At 45.7% G+C, this 12,979-nt stretch overlaps 1 protein-coding gene across 5 annotated transcripts in view; it reads left to right on the top strand.

Annotated features, from left to right (window-relative positions):
• fam222ba (family with sequence similarity 222 member Ba) overlaps positions 1 to 9,214 on the top strand; it is a 61,642-nt gene extending 52,428 nt beyond the window's left edge. For all 5 annotated transcript variants that reach the window (XM_063204100.1, XM_063204097.1, XM_063204099.1 and 2 more), the window contains 2 exons: positions 3,648 to 3,766; positions 4,181 to 9,214. In XM_063204100.1, the coding sequence (XP_063060170.1) occupies positions 3,648 to 3,766; positions 4,181 to 6,481 (2,420 nt within the window). In that variant the 3' untranslated portion in view covers positions 6,482 to 9,214. The remainder of the gene's footprint in view (positions 1 to 3,647; positions 3,767 to 4,180) is intronic.
• The last annotated feature ends 3,765 nt before the right edge of the window (positions 9,215 to 12,979 follow it).

The raw sequence follows: 12,979 nt of genomic DNA, 5'->3' as shown, positions 1-12,979 counted from the left end.
ATTAACCCTTGAAGGAGGGGTGCCAATATTCCTGGACATGCCCTTTTAAGTGTTTTTGCTTGAAATTACAAAATGCATTTGGAAATAAATACTTGGCAATTCCAAATATCTTATAGTGTTCAATTAAAAGATCCTGATGGTAAAAGTTGTGTATATTTCCATTTATTTCTGGATATATTGCACAATTTGTAAATAAAATTAAGGGGTGCCAATACTAACTGGCGGCGCTGTATATCCCACGGCAGCATACATTAGGCAGTACATCATTTTTATAGACAGTGTAAATCAGGTGACCGTGATTGCCAAAGTGTTCTCAGAGCTGAAAATGACTATCAGATAATGAAGGCCTCATAAACAAGTAAGGTATTTTGGAGATTATGGCGCTGCTCCCTTTTGTGCTTTTGCATCCCACCATGAAATGTGTCTGGACACTAATTCCCACCCGCATAAGCAGCTGATCTGTCATATTTGCACACCATGCCCTCTTCAGTAGAGAGAGAGAGAGAGAGAGAGAGAGAGACAGAGAGAGAGACAGACAGAGACAGACAGAGAGACAGACAGAGAGACAGACAGAGAGACAGACAGACAGACAGACAGACAGACAGACAGACAGACAGACAGACAGACAGACAGACAGACAGACAGACAGACAGACAGACAGACAGACAGAAGGAGAGAGAGAGAGAAAAGATGGATAAATAGAGAAAAGATTGAGAGCACTAAAGGAAGGAATGAAAATACACTAAATATTATTCATCTTATTTCGTCATTGCTGTTGGCTGAAAGACCCTCAATGGACTTTTTGTCACGCCATTCTTTCATGCCCCACATAAGATTGGATCTTTAAAGGCAGACGTTCTGGAAGTAGGAATAATATTTTTTTAACTATCAGACCAGAAGACAGCCAGTCAAAACAGCCTGATATGATGGAGCCACACCACTTTGAAATCTTGAAAATATTGTAGCTGAGCAAAATGGTTTTCTCTTCATTCACTGATGCATCATCATCAATAAGCAGTCAGACATGATGTAGGAAGAGAAGCCTACAGTGTTTCATGGCATCCATTTTGATGATGCTGACATTGACGAGAATGAGTCAGTGCTTAAATAGTCAAGTGGTGAAGACTTTGAAGCGAGCCATTCAAGGGTGTACAGCAGAGCAGACCACTTTGCCAACACTCCTATATTCGTGGCAAGGACAGCACACAGTCTGAGTCTGTTTTTCATGCCTGAGATCTATTCATAAAGAGGCCTATTTACATGTATAATGAAGTACTGTTCTGTGGTGGGTTTAGTACCGTGTTTCTGAAAGTCAAGAAGCTGCAGCAATGTTATGGTCCAATTACCTGTTTTTTATATGTAAATATGGTTTTGTGCAGTATATGTAAATATTGTTTTATATCTATTCTGCATAGGTGTCTGACTGTTCAATGGCATTGGGTTGAGCTGTGGCTTCTGTAAGCAATTAATCATGTCTGAGTCAAGACTGACACACTGGAAAATGATCTAGGGCCTTCTCAAATGCACAGTCAAAAAAAGCAAAAGCAAACTCCTTCAGCCTTACAGTACCAGGGACATTTCTAATGAAACATAATCCTGGAGGACCCCAACGTGCATCCTCAGCCCTCCACTACGGTTTGGCCGTTTGGATTTGACATTCATCTCCAGGGGCCAGATAGCAGAGTCCTCTCCGCCTTTGATATTTAAGTATGGAACCTTCCGGATGAAGTAAACCAACTTGATCCCTGCGATCATTCAGGAGTCTGTGTAAAGCTGTGCAGGCAGTGTAGACAGACAGACAGTAGGGGAAAAAAGTCCAGTCTTCTTTGCCAGTAATTGATCTGGTGGAAAATCTGTGCTGACAGAAAAGGGCATCTTGTCTCTCTTCTTTTGTGCCGGCGAGCAGCTGGGAGTGCTATTTGAGTCACACATTTTGAGAGCAGAGAGACACGTCCACAGCAACGTCCCCACAATGTGTCAGTCACAGACCGAGCCGCGTTATTCCCCTCAGGATGATGATGGCCTGGCCTTAATGCCCCTCTTCTCTCCTCACGCTAAGCATCTACTGTACGCCTCCACCACATCTCAGACAGAGAAGTCAGACAGGGGAGGAAAGGGGCCAGTTGTCCTGGACCCAGGGAGAGGGGAGGCCCAGAATTGGGTTCTCATTACAGTGTATGTATTGGGTGGGGGTGGGCCCTTTCAGAAGACTTTGTCCTGGGCCCAACCAAAGTTGTCAGCAGGCCCTGCTTTACAGATGACAGCCTTATCCCTCTGTCCCTCCTCATGCTAAGCATCTACTTCAGTCTCCCCCACATCCCAGACACAGATAAAGGGGGTGTAATGTTGATGTGTGTGCCCACCAAGCTGCCAGAAAGAGGACATTTAGATCTTTTTAAAATGTGCCATAATCAGCTCCATTCAAAGACTGAGGCCGAGGCAGAACGGCTGGAATGTGGAGGCAGTGTTGTTGCCCGGGCAGCCGATCTGAGCTGGTTTTAATAACACAGACTGTGGTGTGTAGTGGTAGTATTGAATCCTGTGTGTGCAGTCAGGTGGATTGTTGTGCGTGTGGTGAGGTGTGTTTGTGCACCTGGCCCTCTGTCACAGAAGCCTCAGCTGCTCCATGTGATACGAGAGCCTGGCAGTCTGTTTGGGAGCAGGTGAGGTGTCGTCCTGAATACTTCATCTCCCCCTCCTTCATGTAGGGGATGTGTGGAATAAAGGCCTGGTGTTACTGTCACTTGTGGGTTTCTTCTTGTTCTTCTAAAGGTGACTACTGTCACATGCAGACACATAAAGGAAGTAAAGAGTATAGGTGCCGGTATGCTTGCTGCGAGCTGTAAATTATGCGTGTCACCGTGAGGAACCGACTGCACATGCTTGCTTCAAAAGCAGTTGACCAAGATGCAAAATACTGGCGGACAAACTCAATGAGATGCTCTTAAAAGTTGCTGTCATTGTCGTTTTCATATCAAGCACACGCGTGGAACTGCGCAGTCTATCTTACGATCGCCCCCAGCGAGTTTGAAGATAGCCTATTGCACCTGACGCACGCATTTGGCTGCCGTGTCCAACTTGCGCGAAATTGACATTAAATACGCATGTTAACGCGTTCATGAACGAATCGTGCACGCACTCACATATCTTGCAGCAAGCATACTGGCACCTTTAGACAGACTTCCAAGCTAAAATAAAAGCTTGTAGAAAAAGACTTAGAATAGTGCTGCTTGTAGTGCTGTATTGCAAATCCGTTGAGCCATAAGTTCCACATGTGTGCAATACAAGTGTGTATTTTTTGAAGATGTTAAATGTGTGAACATTCTAACCATATTGGACAAATAAGTCCAATGGGGACCCAGGTTTTTTAATATCATCTCAGATTATTTCCAAATCTTAACCCATTTACCAATCCCATCTTCGCTGTCCTGTATCAGACAGGAAAGCAAAAAACTTCACTGACTGCCTGACTTCTCGGGCAATTTCCTAAATGTTAGGATGTTTTTCCATGTTGTCTTTCTTATCCTTCCGCCTCATCATTCATTTCCCCCGCTGATCTTTTTCCTAAAGTTGTTTGTGTTTATCTCTCCTCTCTTCCTCCTCCTCCTCCTCTTTCCTCTCCTCCTCCCCTCTTCTCCTCCTCCCAGGGGACACTACACAGAGGATGAGATCCGCCCAGTATCCAACCCCTGCGGAATTGGATGCTTATGCTAAGAAGGTCGCCAACAGCCCACTCAGCATCAAGATCTTCCCCAACAGCATCAAGGTACATATCTTGTATTGTTTTGTTATGCTTTCGTATGATGCGTTTTAGTGTGACATTGCGTTTCGTGTGCATCTTGTAGTAGCAATAGTAGGATGTAGATGTACAGTATGGTCTACTGTATGCAGTATGTTTTATCGCCTGGTTTGTAGCTCGCTGACCAGGGATAACAGGAACTGCCTTGCACATGGCCCCTGCTAAATAAGCTAATAAACGAATAATTCCTGAGCAGACCTGATGCCGTTGTAGAGACATTGTTCACTCTAATTATAAAAACAACAAATTCAAGTGTGCGGTGAACCCTTTCTTTTGCTGTATGCTTTAGTAGTCCTGCTTTTTTACCAGTACCTAGAAGCTGTGAATGCAAAATTGAACTTTTTGTAGCCAATAAACTAAAATGTAACTCAACCAAACTAGGTCCCCCAGAGGAACCACGTGCGGCGCACCGTCAACGGCTTGGACACATCCGGTGGAGGCCCCCACCCCACCACCCGCTACAGCCCCTACCCTCCCTCTGCCGCCTCCTCCTCCTCCTCCCAGGCCGGTGTCACCAAGGCCGGCTTGCTGGCCATCGTCAAGCTCCCCCTTGCCAAGGGCGTCGTCAAGGACTTTGACGGCAGCCGAGCACGTCTGCACCCGCCGCACCCCCACCCACACCAGGACACCATCATGACCACCGGTCCTGTTGTTGCTCCTCATCGAGGTCCCTACGCCAACGCAGCAGCTGCAGCAGCCGCCGCCTCGGCCTCGGCCAGCACTTTAAACCTCCACCATCACCCCCATCATCCGCACCATCCACACCAGGCTCCAGGGCTGCAGAGGGCCCCATCGCAACATGCACAGCCCCAGCAGCACCATCCACCACGGCCCCATCCCCATCCCCAGTCTACAGGTCCAGGGCTGGCCCATGCACAGACTCTCCAGCCGCCTCAGCAAGCGCACCACCCAGCAGCAGTAGGTCTCAGGCACCCCCAAGCCCCAGCTGCTTTGACTGCATCCTCCATGGCCCAGCACACCCAGGGCCTCCCCCAGCCCCATCCCCAGCCTCAGACTCAGACGCTCCCCCATCTCCCACGCGGTGTCCTGGGTCATCACCCATGCCAGGTGCCCCCCGCTGCCTTGCTCCAGCAGCAGCAGCAGCACCAGCACCAGAACCCCCATAATCCACCACATCTACAGCACCTTCATCAGCCCCCTCCTGGCATCGTAGGCAGGAAGATGCCCGAGGGCGATGCCCCTCCCAACGTGACCGTGTCTACCTCAACCATTCCGCTGTCCATGGTGGGGGCGCTGCACCACACCGGGCAAAGGGGAGGTGGCGGTGGCGGAGGGCCGGTGGTCAGGCATCAACAGCCACACCACCAACAGCAGCAGTCACAGCCACCACCGCCAGACCTGAGCAGCATCGTGCACCAGATCAGCCAGTTCTGCCAGACGCGGGCGGCACAGCAGCAGGCCCCGGGCCAGGGCCAGGGCTCGGCCACCACCACGTCCATGTGCGAGGGCCAGATCGCCAACCCCAGCCCCATCAGCCGCAACCTGCTCATCAGCGCCAGCTCCCGCGTCTCCATGCTCAACAGCAACAATAACAACCACCCACATCATCAACACCACCCACACCACCATCCGGCACACCAACATCCTCATGGGCCCCCAGCCTGCGGCATCACCCCCATGGACAACAAGGCTGCCGCTGCTGCTGCTGCTGCTGTCGCTGCCACCGCTGCTGCCCACCCTCGGGCCCCCCCCGGCACTCAGGCTCCGCTGGGGGCCAGTATGGCCTCCCAGAACATCAACCACCGCATAGCTGCTGGGTACCACCACCGTGGAGACAACATGAAGGCCCATCCGCAGCATCTCCAACAAGCACCGCCGTCCAACCAACACCTCCAGCACCATCAACTTCAGCAGCAGCACCATCAGCAGCTGCGCCCGTGGAACCCAACTCCCCAGCTGGCCCACCTGCAGCACATACCTGAAGGTGGTGGTATTGGGGGCGGAGGACACCGGCCGAGCAAGCGCCCGGCCCGGGACCACCCTCCCGGCTTCCCCTGCAAGGGGGTAGCTGCCTACCCCTCGGAGATGTGTGGCCTTGAAGGTGGCGGTAGTGTTGGTGGGCACCCCTACCCCTTCAAAGCCCTGATGGACAAGCCCACCCCTTCACCCCCCGTGCTCCACAACAATAGCAATGGTCTGCCGCCGGGGCCGCATTATACCAACGGCCACTACTTCACACAGCAGCCACAGCAGCAGGTGTGGAGCAGCATCCTCCCCACGCCCAACAGCGACAGCTCCGGGTCCCAGGACCTGGCCACCATGCCATTCCACAGCGCGGTGTCTGGACCCTGCAACAACCACACCAACAACAACTCCTCTGCCACCACAGCCATAGACTGCGGAGGTGGAGGTGGAGGTGGAGGAGGAGGTCATCACTACAGATCCTCTTCCTCCTCCTCCTCCACCTCTCTCTCCTCTGCCCTCATCACCTCCTCCTCCACCACCACGGGCCAGACTAATCTGATGCAAACGGCGGCGGTGGTGGATTACTTGGGCGGGGATTTCCAGACGCCCTGCTTCCCCGATCAGAATCTAGGGCTGATGGGAAAGATGCACAGGCCACCGCTCCCCTTGGGCAGCCGGCCAACCCCGCACACTCTCCCCGTCCCCCTGTCCCTCCCCCTCCTGGACGCCCGCGGCCAGCACCCAGGGTACAGATAAGCTAGAGCCAAGTCTCCAATACTGCAGTTAGCCAACACAACACAGTGCAACACAAATACAGTACAGTACAGCACATACACCTTCTGTTTAGTCTTAAACGTGAAAAGCGTTTCAAACCAAAACGTAAAAGAACTGCACCACATACATACACACGCAAGAGTACAGAAGAATACAATTACAATAAAATGATGACAACTTAAAAAGTTAACTTTTAAAAAAGAATACATAAATACATTTAACAAAGCAGTGTTTTTCTTTCTTTCTTTCTTTTTTCTTTCTTTCTTTTTTAATGTCAATCTTGCAAGTGATCAATTTTCTTTTTTTTCCTTCCAGTTATCATTTTGAAAGAACCACGCACCTTATATTATAAACATTGTTGTTTTACAGCATCATTCCTGTCCTTATTGTTCCTCCTACCCTTTGTGTGTCCCTGTTTATTTTCTGTGCCTGAATTTAGAAGTGCATCAGGTGTAACCTATACCAGCCTGTTAGAGCATGGTGTGGAACGTTAGTAAACCTTCCTGCTGAAGCCCCATACAGATACCAGATACGCTACTGACTTGGCTAGCAGTCTGGCTTTCTGCTCACTTGCTAGCACATATACCTCCCATCCCAGACTTTCCTGTAAGCTTGTGAGTTCCAGACTGTGTCCAGACAATAACCCTGGTTGAATGAGATAAGAAACATTTCATCCGCCTATGAGCCGAATAGGTTCGTGTTCTGATCTGGAGGAACATGTGTCGGGGACACCAGGATGTTCCCTGAAAGGCTCCAAGTGTTCTTTCCTGAAAGACTAGCACATCAAGGTTCCATTTCAGTGAAGAGCTTCACCTCCTCTCATTTGTCACGATGTCAAGAATTGGCCCTTTCACCGTGACGTCTGACAAGTTTCGTTTTTGAATCGAAGCGGGTATATGATTTAGCGGTTTGAGACAATTCAATGGCATATTTTGTGTCTATGACACTGAATGCAACTTTGACCTGCTTTGGAATGCTTTGAAATGTTTAGTGTTCGAAGGTGTATGTCACATGAAATGGGCCCATTGACTCATGATGGTGAGCCTGCACTTCCCTAGTGCTCTCTCTCCTCTCAAGGAAGCATGGGGCCTTCCTATTGGTCAGTCAGCAGGTAAAGGCTAAACTGACTGCATGGGCAGGTGTATAGAAGGCACACTTTTTGTGAAAAATAAACATTTATAGCTTTGCAATCAGGAGTCAGGCCTTTGTGCTGATGCATAGATAGTCAGTAAGTAAGTACTACTAAAGTACTATTACATCAATCTGTTAGTCTTTTTTTAAATCATATTTTGTTGTTATCCATATTTATCGAGCAGGGAATTGATGTGGATGTGCATATTTTCTCTCAAAGAAAAATAAAGGATTATTCAGGGGTGCGTTCCTATCTTGTGTCTGAAATGCCAAATGGCTTGGCAGTAAGACTGGATATACCTTTTAACATACACAGGAAATGCAGTAGAAAACAAAAAATGCCTCGTCATTATTATGTCCTGTGGGGCTTACGTTTGATCATTGTATAGTGCAATTGATTTCAAAGGGGTGCCATTTATATATTTTTTTGTTACAGATAATAGAAAAAAATATTACTTGAATGAGTTGTGAGGAATGAAAATCTTACAGAACTACTGAGTGTGCATTACGAGATTGTTACTAACATTGTTCTAGAGCCTAACCACGAACCAAATATGTTGGATCTCTCGTTCGTTTGTTCATTTGTTCCACAAGCTGTTCTTTTGGAGTCATTTGTAGCGTGCTACTGAATCTGCACAGACCTGTTTGCGTGTTTGTGTGTGTGTGTCTGTGCTTGCATGCATGCGTGCACTTGACGACACCAAATTGATCACTTGCAAGATTACTCGTGGGTAAAATGAAAAGGACTTTTTAAGTTTAAAAAGTGAAACAGCAAATGTATTGTTTATTTTATTGTACACTGGCTTATCTACTATACTACTGTAACTTTGAAAAAAGGTGTACTGATTGTGTTTGATTATTGAATGAATGTTGTGATGGAATTGAAGTGAATGTGTGTGTGTGTGAGTGTGCATGTATTGTATGTTTGTGTGTGCAAGCATGCACACGTGTGTATGTGTGTGTGAGTTGCGTGCTAGTTTGTGGGTAGAGTGGATTCTCCAATACCCACTCTGTGTTTGCCTCCCTCCTAAACAGCCCTTACAAAGCCTTAAGTATTTTGGTCCTTGGACTTTCCTTTGAAAACAAGCATGGTTATACTGAAACCTATAACGATAATGATTATGAAGACAATAGAGAATACAAATGAACAGCATTCTTTTTCTTTTTTAAATTTTCATTAATTGATGCTTTTGTTGAATAGAGAAAAAAGCAATTCTTTAGAATTACTTTGTAATGAAAACAAAGCGAAAAGCCGAAATAATATTTTATTGTAATTTTGTTTTATAGCTAAAAGTAGTTTTTCTGGGCTGTAACAGATCTTTTTATTCCACGTTTCAAAAGCTTCAGTTTTGCCATTTGTGACTATTTATAATTATGGACATGATTTCCTTGTTATTTAAATCTTTTTTTCCTTGTTTTGTTCCTTTTGCTGTTGCTGTGAAAATGAGGAAGGCCTTGTAGTCTTTCTCATAATGTGTCACTCTGTGGCTGTACGATTGATGAGGAAAGCAAAGTGTGAGAAAGTTGTGCTACTCTTTTTGTAATATTGTAATAATAAAATAAAGTTCTAATTTATGCTTTCAACTTTTGCCTGAGCTTGCATTTGTTTCTGCAGTATGCACTTCCAGGTAAACCTTTTGTTCTGGAGTTGAACTTGAATGATGCACTGCCATAGGTTATAGCTATATCATGGAAGATTGCCATCCATCCAGTTGTGCGATTGTCGAAGTTGTGACATTTGTTAAAATGTGAATAAAATCAAACCACTATAATTTACAAAACACTCAATCTATTTATTACTGTAGATGGGGAATAGACTAAAAGACAACATACTAACTGTTAAAACCTTGAAAAAAATATTGTTTTACGGGACAGTATGTGCCCATTTCAAATTTGATAACAGCAACATGTCTCAAATAAGTTGGTACGGGGATCAGTGAAATGTAATAAACATCCAAATAAGCGAGAACACCACCAGAAAGAACATTTCAAAATTAATTAGGCCTACATTGACTTTCAACATGAATGCCCATGTATAAGACCATCATACAGCGGCTGAGTAGAGGGAATGCAGAGGGAATAATTACTTGGTTATTATAAAGTTTTGAATTACCATGATTGTGTGTATATAAGACATTGTTGTCAGTAAAATCATTGTATAGGTTCATAGATCATTAAATTGTTTGTGTGTAGTCCTGTTCTTTGGTTACAGAAGACAAAGTAATTATTTTTGAAAATAATGAATCTTGCACATTCTGTGATAATGGACCATTGAACTTGTTTTAGAGCTCAGTTCAAAAGTCAGCATCTGTGATGGCATGGGGGTGCATTAATGCATTGGCTAAGCTCTTCTCACTCATCTGTAGACCTAAGGACAACCAGTAGACAGGTCATCAGCTGGGAAAATTAGGCCTTTCGTCCTACCGCACTTTTCTCTGTGGATTATTGACCAGAAGGCCTATTGGAAGAAATTAAAACATGGGGCCACGCCAATTTTTGCTCAGAATTCAATATGGCCGCCATTTTCCAAAATGACTTGTTTTCATGCATTATTACATTGTACTATAAGGTGATATTCATGAAAGATGAACTACTTTCAGCACTATTCTGTCCTATTTCCTTACATACATGTTTACAAAGGTTGACTAAACTAAAACAAATGAAAATAAAGTTGGACACCTTGCAATATCCAAAGGAAAGTGCTGAAAATAATGATTGAAATGCACATATGACTCTATGGCTGGGAAAATTAGGCCTAATGTCCTGTCAGGGTTTTGACAGAGGATTACAGACCAGAAGGCCTATTGAAAAAGATTCACCAGCTGGTTGCCATCTCAAATGTGCTCCAAAATTCAAAATATTCTCTGTTTTTCAGAATGGCAGACTTTCATACATTTTTCTCAATACTGTAAGACCATAATTATCAATAAAGACAACCTATTTTCAGTGAAATTCTGCCCTATCTCCTATCTACAGACGTGAGTACAAAGGTTGGCAACAGAAATATGTAAATATATATCCTGCCCCTTTGAAATATCCAGTGGTGTAGTCTACGTAGAACGCGGGTATACAGAGCATACCCACTTCTAAATTTCAGGGATTTCAGTATACCCACTTAAAATTGATTGATCAATTGTTTTGAATAGCACAAATATATACAGTATACCCACTTAAAAATGCTCAAATATACAGTATACCCACCATAAAAAAGTAGACTACACCACTGGAAATATCCTAAGGGTTGTTGTCAGAAAATGATTGAATTACACATACACAGTTGACTGCTGAAAAAAGGCTATTGACCTGCCAGACTTTTCACATTAGATTACTGACCAAAAGTTTTTCAGGCCACATGTTTTTGTATAAAGCAAGGGTGAGTGTGCGTGCATGTGTACGCGTGTATCCCCTGCTCATCTTTCCCCTGCTCTACAGTGTCTTTCCCCCACACACACTATTCTGCCTCCCCCACCCCCTCACTCATCTCCCCCCCACACACTATTCTGCCTCCCCCACCCCCTCACTCATCTCCCCCACACACTATTCTGCCCCTCCCACACACTATTCTGCCCCCCAACCCCCTCACTCATCCCCCCCATGCTACTCTGCACCCCCACCCCTCACTCACTTCCCCCACTATTCTGCCCCCCACGCTCACCCTCCCTGACTCATTCTCCCCCCACCCCCCCACAAAATTATCCCCCACCCCCCATCCAATGTGAAAAGTTTGGCAGGTCAACCCCCCCCTCAAACCCCCCCTACTGAACTTACCCAACACACACACAGACACACACTATTCTGCCCCCCCGAACCCCACACACTATTCTGTCCCGCCAACCCCTAATTCAACCCCGACTCATTCCCCCCCACCCCCCCTCTGGCCCCCTACCCCCGCTCACCCCCTCATTCATCCCCCTCCACATTATTCGGTCCCCCCTACCCCCCCACCTTAACCTCCCCCCCCCCCCAGCCACACACAAAGAGATTGTCATTGGTGACTGGACTGCATAAACTAGCCCCCCACACTGGAACACTCAACCTGCAGCCACTACCCCCCCCCCCTTCCCGATTCTTTTCTCTACTGAACAGTTACACTTCATCCCACTTCATGTGTGTGTGTGAGAGACAGAACATGTGTGTATGTGAGATAATGTGTGGTGGTAGTACTCAAGATATATATTTTTCCTGTAATGTTCAATTATGTGTATAATGTCTTGTGTATGTTTTGTATTTGTGTATTTATGTAAGCTGACAGACACCTTAATTTCCTTCGGGATTAATAAAAGTACTCTACTCTACTCTACTCTACACCCGGTCTGTGTCTATGTCAGTGTATGTAAAGACGCACACTGGCCACACAAACTTGAGAAAAGCGCACTCAGTCACACACACACATACAAACGCACGCACACAAACACGCGTGCACGCGTGCACGCACATACGCACACACACACACACACACACACACACACACACACACACACACACACACACACACACACACACACACACACACACACACACACACACACACACACACAGTTTGGCAGGACAATATGCCTTTTTTCAGCAGTCCACTGTGCCTGTGGAATTCAACCATTTGACAACATTCCTTTGGATATTTCAAAGTGGCAAGATATTCATGCCTTTTTCTAGACAACCTTTATGCTCACGTCTGTAAGGAGATAGGTCAATTTAACTGAAAAATAGGTCATCTTTATTGATAATTATGGCCTTATAGTATTGAGAAAAATGTGTGAAAGTCTGCCATTCTGAAAAACAGAGAACATTTTGAATTTTGGAGCACATAGATAGCCCCAAGTTTTAATCTTTTTCAATAGGCCTTCTGTGATCCACTGTGAAAACCCTGACAGGACAATAGGCCTAATTTTCCCAGCCATGTGCATTTCAATCATTATTTTCAGCACTTTCCTTTGGATATTGCAAGGTGTCCAACTTTATTTTCATTTGTTTTAGTTTAGTCAACCTTTGTAAACATGTATGTAAGGAAATAGGACAGAATAGTGCTGAAAGTAGTTAATCTTTCATGAATATCACCCTATAGTACAATGTAATAATGCATGAAAACAAGTCATTTTGGAAAATGGCGGCCATATTGAATTCTGAGCAAAAATTGGCGTGGCCCCATGTTTTAATTTCTTCCAATAGGCCTTCTGGTCAATAATCCACAGAGAAAAGTGCGGTAGGACGAAAGGCCTAATTTTCCCAGCTGATGACCTGTCTACAGGTGATACACAGTGTAAGCAGAGAGAGTAGAGAGACTTAAAGAATCTCTGGTGTAAGCACTACAGAAAGGACAACATGATGAAACGTATACCTACCGTTTGAGCT

The sequence above is a fragment of the Engraulis encrasicolus genome, chromosome 7 (assembly GCF_034702125.1).
Source record: "Engraulis encrasicolus isolate BLACKSEA-1 chromosome 7, IST_EnEncr_1.0, whole genome shotgun sequence".
Taxonomy (NCBI): Eukaryota; Metazoa; Chordata; class Actinopteri; order Clupeiformes; family Engraulidae; genus Engraulis; species Engraulis encrasicolus.
This window is presented reverse-complemented; position numbering and strand designations above follow the sequence as displayed.